The following is a 12,832-nucleotide window of genomic DNA, read 5'->3' as shown; positions in this document are numbered from 1 at the left end:
GCAAAGGTGACAATGATCAACCTAGAACCTCAACAACTTCAGTACCAGATGAGCTCACCTTGCTTTTTTTGCGCTGGCTGGGCTGAAGGGGGCGTTGGTAAGCGTGGCGCATCAGCACAGCCTCGTCCGGGGAGGCGCACCCTCGGTTGGGATTTTTGCTGTACCCGTTCCCGAAGGCATCCCGGCTTGTCTGCACGTGGCGCGATGGTGTCACGGGAGCTTTGGGACACTTGACGAAGGCGATGTCGATGGACGAGTCGGATGAGGCCGAGGAACAGCGGTCGAACGCGTCGTGGAGGGAGCTCCCTTCCTCCTCATAGAGACAATCCATCCCGGGGGGGTCCGGAGGGAGAAGGAACTCCCCCAAGGCGTCGGCCAGAGCCGAGCCCGGCTGGACCTGTCGGAATTCCGAGGCTCTGGAAGGCGGATGATGTTGGCCGGAGCGCTCGGATGCTTCCGTTTCAGGAATGCTGCCCAGAGCTGGAAGCCAAAAGGTTGGTGAAGTCACTTAAATTTGTATTTTGAAAAAAAAAAAAAAAAATTATAGGTAACAAATGATGGCTTAGTTGAAGTAACCGACGAACCTTGCAAAGTGTGAATCCCACCTGTGGGTTTGTGTTTGCGCGAGTCCACGTCGGTGCTGTAGTACTGCGGCTGAGGCGGCCACTCGGGATCGTAGCAGTTAGCTTCAGGCTCCTGCGCACGATCCCGCTCGTGGAAACGATGGCTGGACTGGATCTGCTCCAAGAGACGCTGCTTGCTGTGTTTGGCCTGGTTAGCGTGCTCCCTGTCCACGTTGAATGGCCCACAAAGAAGAAAATGGGTGGCTATGGTCACCTTTGGAAGCTCTTGGGAGACACCTTGTACAAAACTAAAGACGGTGCATGTGGACGTTTAAAGTTCCTACGGGCGCTTTTTCCCGGCCTCCTTACTTTTGGGCTCCGCCCTTTTCCCGAGCCAGAAGTTCAACCTGTTTTACTGAATGCACAAGTTGGTTCCGCATAATCATCATAAAGAATTTATCAGTTGTACAGACAATGTATTGTTTTAAGATTCATGTGAAATGCATTGAAAGGTGGATTTTCCAACCGTGCATCGATAAGATTGTAGAAGACGTAAAATAAAATGGTGGCGACGATGAATCGGGACAAAGTCTCTGACTTAGTCTTTAATTTTTAGAATTGCTTCATTTCATGCTCGGCCAAGCTAACTTTCCACTTGATTTGTCTTTTCCTGCTATCGAGTGGCCTGAAATGTACATTTTGTAGCCACACTTACAATGCGGTGCTGTTGTGAGGGTACGGAGATCCTTGTAGGCTGCCTTCCATGGTCCTCAGAAGCTGCTTCATGGACGACCTGCCGCCAGGAGACACACACACACGCACACACACACACACGCCATCCATATTTCCCGAGGTTGTGTTTACAAGTATGAAGGTCTTTTTGTTGTTGTTTTGGTGCAGACCTTTTGACCTCCTGGCGGTTGTGCATCAGGAGCTCCTGGTTGCGCTGTAGGAGGTGCTGCTGCTGGCTGGAGAAGCTGCGGAACTGCTGGATGCACACCAGCAGCAGGTAGTAGTCAGGGTGCGAGGCCTCTGTCTGCCTCAGCAAGGCCTAAACAGAAAAAAAAAAAAATAATCAATTATGCGGAAAAACAATTTTTACTTTTTTATTTTTATTGATTTTATTTTAGAATTGATCATTGTTAAATAGAATTTATAAAAATGTGTATTTCATATGATGAATTTTAACAATAAGTGATTTAAATTACTTTCTTTCACAATTCAACCAAATTTAAAAATTGAGTGTAAAGTATTTTTGATTTTTAAATTACTAATTAAAAATGCTTTATAATTAGAAAATAGAATATTTCCTCAGTTTTCTTTTATTTTTATAATTGAATTTTTAATCACCCAATTAATATATATAACATGAAAATCTATGTGTGAAATAGTTTGAAAAATGAATAGTCATTTCTTTTTTTTTTACAATTATAAGTTAAATTATTTTTTAAAAAATCAATTGGTTGCGTAAAATAGTTTATTTTAATAAAATAATTCTTCTTAAAGTTATTTGTGATTAATGTAATATTTAATCTAATTTTAAAAAAATGTAAATGAATTAACTAATGATGCAATGAGTGTACCCGGCCTCCTGTCTTAAATCAACTGGGATTGGCTCCAGATCACCTTCCCCCGAATTATTTCAAGTACTATAGAATGTAGCTGGATGAAATTAATATGAATTATTATTATTTATTTAAAATAAAGAATAACGGTGAAATTGTGTTTTTTGTTTTTTTTTTTTGTCTGTATTGCGTGTCACCTGCAGCAGCAGGAGGTATTCCGGAATCCTCTGCACTGGTTGGAGGAGCAACGTGTGCAGGGAGGGTTTGGACTCGTCCCCCATGATGTCACTCTTGGCGACAACCAGGCAACCAATCACAGCAGGAGGGGTGTGTGGTTCAGGTTAGCCAATCAGAAATATATACAGAAAGAGAGAACATACTGTAATCAATTATCACCAACTCTTATGCAACGGAAATATAAAAATTGGTTACATAATTCAGTAAGCCTATTTTATTATATAAAACAATTGGTATAACGCTTCAGTGCAGAAGGAACTGGGCAGCCACAAAGGTACGTTTGCATGATGACGAACCTAAACCCTAACCTCAAGTGAATTGAGAATTCTGCCCAGCCATGATTGATTATTATCAATTTGGGAGGTGTGTCCCAAGACATTTGTTCATTTATTTATCTGCTGCGGGGCCTGTGTTGTGTTTTACCTCCAGGAAGGCAGACGATTTGACAGCGTTGGAGGCCAGCACGGTGACCACAGCCAGGCAGTCGGGCAGCTCCTTCAGGTACGACACGTACAAGTCCAGGAAGTCATTCTGGGGGGGGGAACAGTCCACGTCCAATTCACATTCAAAGTGCATAGTGTTGGCAAGTGGTCACAACTGTGCATGTATTTCTTTCTTTATTTTCTTTTTTTTTTCTTTTTCTTTTTTACAGGTCAGGGCTTGTCATTGATTAGAAACGGAGAAGTCATGACTGACAAACTTTTGACCTCCATGCATTCACATTCATTTGGCCCTATTTTTCATGATGATTCTGAGGTCATGTGTTTGGTTGCCTACAAAACTATACTGTACTACATTTCATGCTCATTTAAAAAATGAGCAGCTAACAGTGTTAGACTACAGCGAGTGCACCATGCCATAAATGCAAATGTTTCGAGTGGTGTGTTGTAAATGTAAATATAAATTGATGATTTTTTTTTTTTATGTATAGTAATTTTATGTATTTTACTTTGAGTATTTAACACGAAAAAAACTGAGATTTTCTCACCCCCCTGTAGTCTATTATTTATTTATTTTCAAGTGTTTTATAGCAGTTTGGCCTGTTTTGCTCGCAGAAAATGTTGGTTAACAAAATAGAATACAAAAATACATATAATATATATGTGAAGAAAAAAAAAAAAACGACGATGTATAGTAAGGTTTATCTGTGAAAAACAAAAAACAAACGACCATGTAGAGTAAGGCGTTTTGGGGGGGAAAAAAACAGTCCTTCCCTTTGGAATGACCTTCCATTGGATGTTAGGCAAGCCCCCTCTCTGTCCATTTTTAAAACCCGTTTTAAGTATTCTACTTTTTAAAGATTTTTAATGAAGGAACTGCATGAATACCAGATAGATGTATATGTATGTTTTTAAATAATACAGTAGATTTGCATTTTAATGAGGCACTTCGGAAAGCACTAAAATGCCACTATTTTTTCATGTTTTTATTTATGTCCATGTATATTATGTACCGGTACATTATTTTATTTTTTACATGTATTTTTATGTGTCAAAACAGTTTAAAGGACTCATGTCCGGTTAAGTCCAAAAAACAAAAGGCCAATGTATTTATATGTTTGATGTATTGTAATTAGGTGTGACGCTACCTCTTTGCTGGTAAGCCTCATGAAGATATCTCCCATGATGCCTTGCCACTGGTACCTGAGGACGCGCTCCTGCAGGGTGTGCAGCAGGTCCAGGTGCTGCTGGATCAGGAACCTCAGAGAGCTGGGAAATGGACTGTTGACACAACATCATCAAGTTTGTGATGAACTTTTGTAAAAAGCAGTACAAATCAATACAATCGTTAGCAAGATAAATTCAAAAATAGCCCCTGTTGTGCTTTTTGTAACCACGTGCATGGAGGCTTAACGGCAATTACTTTAACAAGCTACAGTGCGTTATTAGATTTATCCATTTCCTGCTTTCCATTGACTGTAAACGTTCAGTTTAGGTCACGGGTGCACACGAAGGTGTGCGCACTACAGTGAAGTCATCGTCAACAGTGACATTTTTTTCACCGTTTGTCCTTGGCGGCGAGCGCTTCTGAGCCGTTGAAGGAGATGTTGGCCTTCAGCAGCAGTGACAAATGGGACACGTAGATCCTCTCGGACTCCAGCAGCTCCAAGGCGGCCTTCTGTCTCATACCTGCAAGGAAAAAAAAGAAAAAAAAATACAGGTAGAAGTGGGAGACTAGGAACGCCAACATCTGTGCATTATTACACTTGAGTCTGGGGAAAAACACTGACGTGGCTTCAGCAGATTTTCAGATATAATTTTTTTAATATGTATTCTAAATATTTTTTGTCTTCATTTTATTATTTTATCTGATTTTATTTTTGGTTTCATTTTATCCTTTTTATTTAGAGCTCATATTTTGTATTTTTGATTATTTGATTTGATTTTATCCCATTTTATTTTGATGTAGTTTTAATTTTGTTTTAATGTCATTTTATTGGATCTAGATTTATTTAAATTTAGGTTTAGATTTGAGTCTTATTCCATTCATCTTAATTTATTTATGTTTTATTCGTTTTAATGAACTCGTGAATTTTATTTAGTTTTCTTTTATCATGTTTTTGTTTTTAATTTTATTTGTACTTTATTTTAGATTTTACTTTAATCATACTGTATTTGTTTTTTTTATCTTATTTAAATTTGTTATTTTTTAAGTGTGCTTGTTTGTATTTCATTTCATCTTAAAAGTTTTCTAATTTGTTCTTTTATTTAAATTTAATTTTTGCTTTATTCAATTTAGATTTTATTTATCTAATTGCATTCCATGTACTATATAAATTAATTTTGTCGCATGTTGTTTTATTGTTTTTTATTTTTATTCTTTATTTCATTTATTTGTTATCCTTGTATTATGAAGAATTTTTTTTTATGTTCAATCTGTTTTTTTATGCTCAAGTTTTTTTTATGTTCAATCTGTACAGCACTTGCAGTTGATGTTTGTTTAAATGCTCTACAAATAAAGTTTGAGTAAACAAAACATGACAGTATCGATCAACAGCTATTTAATTAAGTGCACCTATTAATGACATCCATTACAAGCAACAATGAGAAACATTTTACTATTATTGTCATTATCGCTTTGTATCCGTAGTGAGAGTGGGATTGCGCTTTCGTACTGTTTTCATTGAGGCTCTCGGGCGTTTCCGTGTCCTCTCTACCGTTCTTCCCGTCGCCCCACGCCGGACTTCTGGACGAAGAGCATCTCTGCTGCTCCAAGGAGGATGCTACAACACATTTCATTTGATTTAATTTCATGTCACTTTGTCCCTCAGCGCCATCTAGTTGCTCACTCTGCGTCGACGCGACGCTCCTCCGCAACTGCGGCGACTCGCCAAAGTAGCGCTGGATAATGCTGAGCTCCGATTGGCCTGGTGCACAGATGCGCTCGACTTCTGATGCGCTCAGTACGTCAGACCTGGAGCTCTTCCTATTTTTGGACCCATCAGAAATATGAGTGTGTCTCTCCTTTCCATTTTTATTATCATATTATTGAGCATGACATTTCTTGGGCTACCTGTGTGGGACAGCGATGGGGGTCTCTGGCTGCAGCTGTTCGAGCTGCTTGGTCAGCTGCTGCTGTTTACTGGACACGTCTTGGATGTGGAAGAACGCAGCGCTCAGCTCCTCCTGCAAATGGAAACAGGTAGAAGGTTTTGGGTACACGGGTTGGTTAGTAGGTGGATGTTTAGGGTTATGGAGCTTGAGGTGTGTCCTGAATGTAGGTAGAAGTTAGACAGGGTTAGGGCCAGGGGCGGAGACATGGGTGGGCCTGGGTGTGCACAGGCCCACCCGGTTTGACAGACTGCCCACCCAGTGAGATTCATGAAAAAAAAACATACTTTTCATTTTTTTGTAAATTATTTTTGAATGTGTGTTTTTATTTCATTGAATATTAAGAATGGCATAATTGCGGTTGACTAAGGAAGATCTGAACTTCATATTAATTAGTTTGGAATTTTATTTGAATATACCATGTATCGGGACAGAAAGAATATTCTGGCCCACCCTGATTTTTCCAGGCCCTGCACCCATTAGCCACGTTCTGGCTCCGCCCCTGATTAGGGCTCGGTATAGTAGGTAGGAAGGTCGGTTGGTTGGTTGGTGTCTAGATTGGGTGGTAGACAGAATTAGGAGCTAGGTAAGTACGAACTGTGAACAACTAGTGCAATCCATGTGTCTTTGTGTGCGTTCCGATGAATGTCTACCTTTTAATGTCTAAAATAGCTGCCTTCCTGTCTAATATATTACATTACTCTGCTGCCTCCACTCAGTCAGATGTTCCTCATTAGGCCACTGATGCTTTTCCACCTCCAACGAGAATACACTCATTGTGTGCGTGTTTGTGTGTGTGTGTATCGGGTCAGGAGGGTTCACTTCACGGTGTGTCCAGCACCTTGAAAGTGTTGAGCGAGTTCTTGAGGCCCATAATCTTATCATCCACGTCGATCTGGTGGGCCTGCAGGCTCTCCTCCAGCTGCCGGTCCTTCTGGTGCAGCTGGCACAGCTCCACCAGGCAGTCGCGGAGACCCTCGCGCAGATCCGCCACCAGGCCCTGCAGCTGCGTGGTTACAACGCCATCGATTGATTCATTTAATTGATGGATGGACGGTTTATTGCCTTTCATTCTGAATGTGTCGGAAGATGAGAAATAGTTGGTATGAATGAAATGACACAAACCATTGTTGTTCCCATTTAAAGATGTCAATTCAGAGATGTGTTTCGACATACATGAGACATGTTTGAAGACAATTGCTCTAAATATGTACAAAGACAGAGAACTATGGAGTACTCAACCATTTTTCAAGCAGAAGTGGTATTTGATTGACAGTCTAAATTTGAGTAGGGGAGTGGATTCAGCGCATTTAGCGGACATGTCCGGACATGTCCGAGATCCGATTCTCAATAGTTGTCAGTTCTAATCATCAAAATTAAAAGAAATAAACATTTGAATTATATCAGTCTGTGCATAATGAATGAAATTAACTTTTTTATGCTATTCTGATTTTATGATCAGCACCTGTACTCGCGTTTACCATGCAGACGCAGCTAATGTTTGAGCCTACAGACATCAAATGGATAGTGTCGGGTGGGAAAGAAAAAAAAACAAAAAAACACATGCATCCCGCCTGATGCCTTTCACATGACCCGCACACAGAGATGGAAAGATGGAGGACAGAAAGAGCAAGCAAGAGACAGAATGTGTTGTTCCCGTGAGCTGATTCACTTATACTGAGAAAAGTGAACATGACACAAGCTAAAAACAGAACATGCGTAAGGAACTTTATGTTATCGGAACATGATGACGTCAAAATTCCTGCTTAGTTTTGACTAACACTGTTAACAGTGTGTTCATTATTGTAGTTTTTCACTCGTGTACAACTGCGCTGCATTAAACCTGTTCTGAATATTTTGGTTTTTGTCTCGGGGGGCCTTTAAGTTTGAGATGGAAACTCAGGCCTACAGTCTACCCACTGATTGATTAATTATGAAGTAAGTAAATCGTTTTTATGTTAAACTGGTATATTTTAAAAGAATTGTAGCAGAGAGTTGATGGCATAAAACAACATAAAATGCATGTGAACGGTTAGCAGGACAACAGAGAGCTTCTTACCTGTGCTACCTCCATGTTAGCGTCCTGAACACTTTCGTCTTCTCCCTTATCTGGACAAATAAAACAAGAGTGTTCCAAATCTACTCGTTATAGAAAATACAAAAACAAATGAAAATATAAAAATGTTTGTAGAAGTGACATTTGACAAAGCTATGGCCTGACTAAATGAAGCTCCTCCCCTCAGTTCAACAAATATGATTGACACAGAGATACCACCGGCTGGCACGGAAAATATTTTAATGCACCGGTGTCTTAATTGGGATACCTGGCAGTAGCACTGCTCCATTTCACAAAAAAAACAGAATTTTGACAGACATTGAATTATTCTTCAAACAGTTCATTTATTCTCAAACTCGCTATCTTAATGCTAAACCCAATGCTAAACTCCAAAGATGGGCTAAGGAAGCTAGCATAGATGTTGTGTAACCCTTTAAAGTGGAAATCAACCCAAACACATCTAGAATATGTTCTACGGAGGCCCACTAGTTGAAACATGGCATCCCTATTAATATTGCGTTTGTGGAATATGAGGTAAGCAAAATCCACTCGTTTTTAGCCATGTGAGGGGGCGGCCATTTTGTCACTTCTGTCGACTGAAAATGACATCACAGATGCTCAGGGCTCAGGTATTGATCCCTCATGGCTCAGTTTTAGAAAACAGGTGAGCTGTGATTGGTCGCCCCCTTAGATGGCTAAAAATGGGTGGATTAACTCTTATTGCACAAACGCAATATTTATCAGAATGCCTTGTTTCAGCTAGTGAGCCAACATAGAGCATATTCTTGAAAACAATATGTTTGGGTTGACTTCCCCTTTAAGCAATCGATATCGTGGACATAACACAACACATCTAGACAGACAATATGACATCACTACATGACTTCATTTTACTGAGCCATTGACAGTAGTTGTGGAACTCTTATTCGCTTGTGTCTGCATGACTGTATCATACTGCCTCTCCCCCAAGTTGTACACACCAGATGGAGCCACAATGAATTAGTCATGATGTGACGCCTGTTTGATTCTTTACATTTTATCAACGCTATATGATTTCAAAAGGTACAATATCAGAGAGTGTTATTTTCCTCATTAAAAAAAAAACAACACATTACCAGTGATCAGAGCGACAAACGGAGGATGGGTGAATTTGGTAAATACAAACCGGGAATATGTGGGGGTTCACCGTATTATAATAATACATGCATGCTCGGAAGTACATGTCATTCTTCTTCACGTCATTCATCCATATTCGCGAGTCGAGAAAGTGCCATTTGTGCACAATTTGCGTCTCGTGACGTTAGCCTCACAACGGGCTCACTTTGTTCCATGAATGTCAAAGGTGAGCGGCGCTGTGTGAAATACACGCTCAGCATTGACAAACACACACATGAAAGCGAGCCGGGCCTGAAGGCACAGCTATGTAACTCATCTGTCATGTGAACAGACGCACAAGAAGGGACACAGTGTTGCTATCCTGATGTGAGTGCTGGCTGCTAAATGGGTGCGAAAAACACTAGAAAAACAAACGTTTTCACATTTCAGCAATTTATAACAGCCTCACTGAAATATGCACCGTATAAGAGACAGTGGGACTATTGTCGAAAAGTGAGCGATGCATGACTGATTTATTATGACCATATTCGCCACACTTTCGAAGTAATTAAAGTTATGTACGATATGTTGCGTTTTTAATGTCGTATAATGCAAGGTGAACTTGTACAAAATACAGTACTGTATCATTAAACAAAGTTGTGAAGCACGTGTCAATGGTACAAGAGCAGAACATTTGACTTTTTTATTGTATCGTCGTTGCTTAAAGCGGAAGTCAACCCATATTTTTTTCAAGAATATGTTCTATGCGGCCCCACTAGTTGAAACACAGCATTCTGATTCATATTGTGTTTGTGGAATATGAGTTAAGCAAGAAAATCTAGCCATCTCAGGAGGCGGCCATTTTGTCACTTCTGAAAATGACATAACAGTTGCTCAGGGCTCAGGTAACGACCAATCATGGCTCAGCTTCAGAAAACAGATGAGCCGTGATTGGTCGTTATCTGAGCCCGAGGGTTTGTGATGTCATTTTCAGTCGACAGAAGTGACAAAATGGCCGCACCCTGAGATGGCTAAAACGAATGGATTTTGCTGCTTAACTCATAATTATTATGTTTCAACTAGTGGGCTTGCATGGAACATATTCTTGAAAAAAATACGTTTGGGTTCTCATCTTTTGTTTGGGTTGACTTCCGCTTTGAATCAAAATTGGATTTTTATGATATGATTTATGACCCTATCACCTACTCCCAACACTTCATAAGTAAGAAAACAAACAAACAAAAAAGCATACCTGTTTGCATGAATATCCATATAAATGCTTGAAGATTTTGCTGGGAATTGGATTTAGTTCTATTTGCAGACATTCTAAGCGCTACTGAGTGGCATGGCGGTCTATGTTGGAACACGTACCGACTTTGATTGAAAAATGCTAAAAGATTTTGCTTTCCTGTGATTTCATTTTTAGTCGTATCGGCACTGTTTGTGAGAACTGCTTCACATCTGTGTTGCGCGGGGATATTTAGCACTGAGAATTAAAAATGCTTGAGAGATGTTGCTTTGACTGAACTTGTAACTTCCTGTGTGAGTGCTGATTCTGAGACCTGCTTCACACCTTTGTTGCATGGCAGAGCATTTTGGGCAAGTTTATTTCACATTTATAAAACAAAATGATGACTATGGTTGTCTGTCTCTTTTAAGTGACGAAAAAAAATCACCTAAGAGTTGTGTTTACTTAACCCCCCCAAAATTGACATTAATATTGCGATTTCAGTGTTTCAGTTCATGTGAATTTAATTTAATGATTGGCTAATAAAAAAAATGGCATTTCGGTTTGTAGTATGCACCTGACTGTTTTACGAAGGCACTTTTACATTCCCACGGTCTATTTACAAAAATCATTACTTCTACCTTTAACAGGATCTGTACTTAAGTACTGAGTATGAGTACTTTTGCCACCTCTGCTGACATGTCAATCAAAGACTAGTGATATACTGTACTGCAGACTCAGCTACTCATTTGGCTTCTCAGTACGGCAGTAATATTCGTCGTTCATATCACAGACTTGTGCACTTCCTGCTTTACTGTTCTCAGTAAAGTGTGTCAAAATGCCCTCCGCTCCCCCCAAAAAATGTTTTTCATACCATTTTTGTGCGGTGTCACATCTTCCGTGTGATCCTGAGCTTCTTGTGCATTGTCCTCCATCTTTTAATCCTTGCAGTGCAGCCCAGTGGTCGCTTGTGTTGTCACCTCCTGTGAAGAACGAGAAGAAGACGAAGAAGATGATGACGATGATGATTAAGTGGAGGGCCTGCGCTAGCGTCCCTCCCCTGCAAACAACATGTGAGTCCTGTGATTTGTCTTGTGCACACAAACGGCTCCTTGTTTGTGCGGAGGCCTTGCAGACACACGTCACAGCATCAGACTGTATGCCAAATCGCAAACAAATCAGAAATGCTGCTCATTGGATCAGACGTGAAGAAGTGCTCGCAGTCTTGCTCCGTCAATCATGAGAGCACATTAAGAAAGTAACTAATTACTTTTAAGGACGAGGGATGCCATGGATTTTTGGTAGTTTTTTTGTTGAAAAAAAAAGAGTTTTCAAAGGCAAGGCAAGGCAACTTAATTTACATACACAAGGTAGCTCAATGTGCTTCACATAATTAAAAGTGCAGCATAGTTTTTAACCTGGATTTAAAAGCATTTACACTTGGGGCTGATTTTACTTCTGTTGGCATCTCATTCCATTTGTGTGCAGCATAACAGCTAAAAGCTGCTTCAGCATCTTTGCTTTGAACTCTGGGCTCCACTGATTGGCCTGAGTCTGTAGATGTGAAAATCCTACTGGGTTTATATTCAATTAGCATTTTTTAAATGTAATCAGGACCTAAACCATTCAGCGATTTTTAGACCAGTAGCAGAATCTGAAAATCTATTCTGGTTTATTGCCACTCCCAGATTAATTTTACTGTCAAACTAAACATAAACAAGGAGAATCACACGTGAATTTAAAACGACTTTGCCGTAGAAGTCCAGATACTTTTTGGAAAAAGATTCAACAACTTCAACTCCTTTACTTCAGTAAAAGTGGAAAAAGTACCAACTGAAATGTTTTGTGATTATTTCCTGTGCGTGTGTGTTGTATTCAAGCATGCTGGCATCCTGAGAACCATGTGGACAAAAGTATTGGGACATAAAGACGTTACACAAACGGGAAGTAAACAGAAGACAGTGTGACTTGAAGCCATGACATCTGTTCTAATCCTTCTTTCCTTTCCTCCGTCATTCCTTTCTTTCCTTCCAGCCTTCCCCGTTCATTCGTTCTCTGTTTCCTTCTCTCCTTTCTTTTTATATTCCTGCCACCCTTTCGTCCTTCCTTCTGTCCTTTTATCCTTTCTTTCTTGGTTTCTTCTTCCTTACCTACCACCTCTTTCCTTCATCCCTTCATTTTCCTCTTCATTCCATCTTTATACCTTCTTTGCCTTATTCCAACTTGCCTTCTCTCATCCCTTCTTTCTGTTGTCTTCCTTCACCCCCTCCTACTTTTTATTCTCTTCCTTCCTTTTAACCCTTCTTTCCTCCATTCCTTCCTCTATTCTTCTTTCCTTCCCTCTATCACTTTCCTTCCATTCTCTACCCGCCTTCCTGGCCTCCCTTTCCATTCCTTTTTCTCCTTCCATTCTTCCTTCTTTACTTCATTTCGCAGTTTCTTTGCACTTCTGCACTTGCTTCCATTTTCCTTCCATTCTTTCAGTCATTTCTTCCTCGTGTGCTCCCTCCTTCCCTTCTCCCTCCATCATTTAGCCG

The 12,832-nt window shown here is 40.2% G+C and overlaps 1 protein-coding gene across 2 annotated transcripts in view; it reads right to left on the bottom strand.

The window, feature by feature from the left end:
- The window catches only part of arhgef33 (Rho guanine nucleotide exchange factor (GEF) 33), a 37,549-nt gene that overhangs the window by 2,840 nt on the left and 21,877 nt on the right, over nucleotides 1-12,832 (bottom strand). The window contains exons 4-17 of one of the 2 annotated variants that reach the window (XM_086045996.1): nucleotides 11,170-11,278; nucleotides 7,976-8,025; nucleotides 6,758-6,922; nucleotides 5,879-5,991; nucleotides 5,655-5,791; nucleotides 5,481-5,588; nucleotides 4,368-4,494; nucleotides 3,954-4,086; nucleotides 2,789-2,896; nucleotides 2,326-2,418; nucleotides 1,466-1,614; nucleotides 1,279-1,356; nucleotides 585-787; nucleotides 59-480 (exon numbers count right to left, since the gene is read on the bottom strand). In XM_086045996.1, coding sequence (XP_085902122.1) covers nucleotides 59-480; nucleotides 585-787; nucleotides 1,279-1,356; nucleotides 1,466-1,614; nucleotides 2,326-2,418; nucleotides 2,789-2,896; nucleotides 3,954-4,086; nucleotides 4,368-4,494; nucleotides 5,481-5,588; nucleotides 5,655-5,791; nucleotides 5,879-5,991; nucleotides 6,758-6,922; nucleotides 7,976-8,025; nucleotides 11,170-11,230 — 1,947 coding nt within the window. In that variant the 5' untranslated portion in view covers nucleotides 11,231-11,278. The remainder of the gene's footprint in view (nucleotides 1-58; nucleotides 481-584; nucleotides 788-1,278; nucleotides 1,357-1,465; nucleotides 1,615-2,325; nucleotides 2,419-2,788; nucleotides 2,897-3,953; nucleotides 4,087-4,367; nucleotides 4,495-5,480; nucleotides 5,589-5,654; nucleotides 5,792-5,878; nucleotides 5,992-6,757; nucleotides 6,923-7,975; nucleotides 8,026-11,169; nucleotides 11,279-12,832) is intronic. The other variant, XM_086045997.1, reaches the window with a different exon arrangement.

The sequence above is a fragment of the Filicampus tigris genome, chromosome 11, assembly GCF_054856515.1.
Source record: "Filicampus tigris isolate MCC_2025a chromosome 11, RoL_Ftig_1.0, whole genome shotgun sequence".
In the NCBI taxonomy this organism is placed as follows: Eukaryota; Metazoa; Chordata; class Actinopteri; order Syngnathiformes; family Syngnathidae; genus Filicampus; species Filicampus tigris.
The sequence above is the reverse complement of the archived record's forward strand: the minus strand, read 5'-3'. Positions and strand labels throughout refer to the sequence as shown.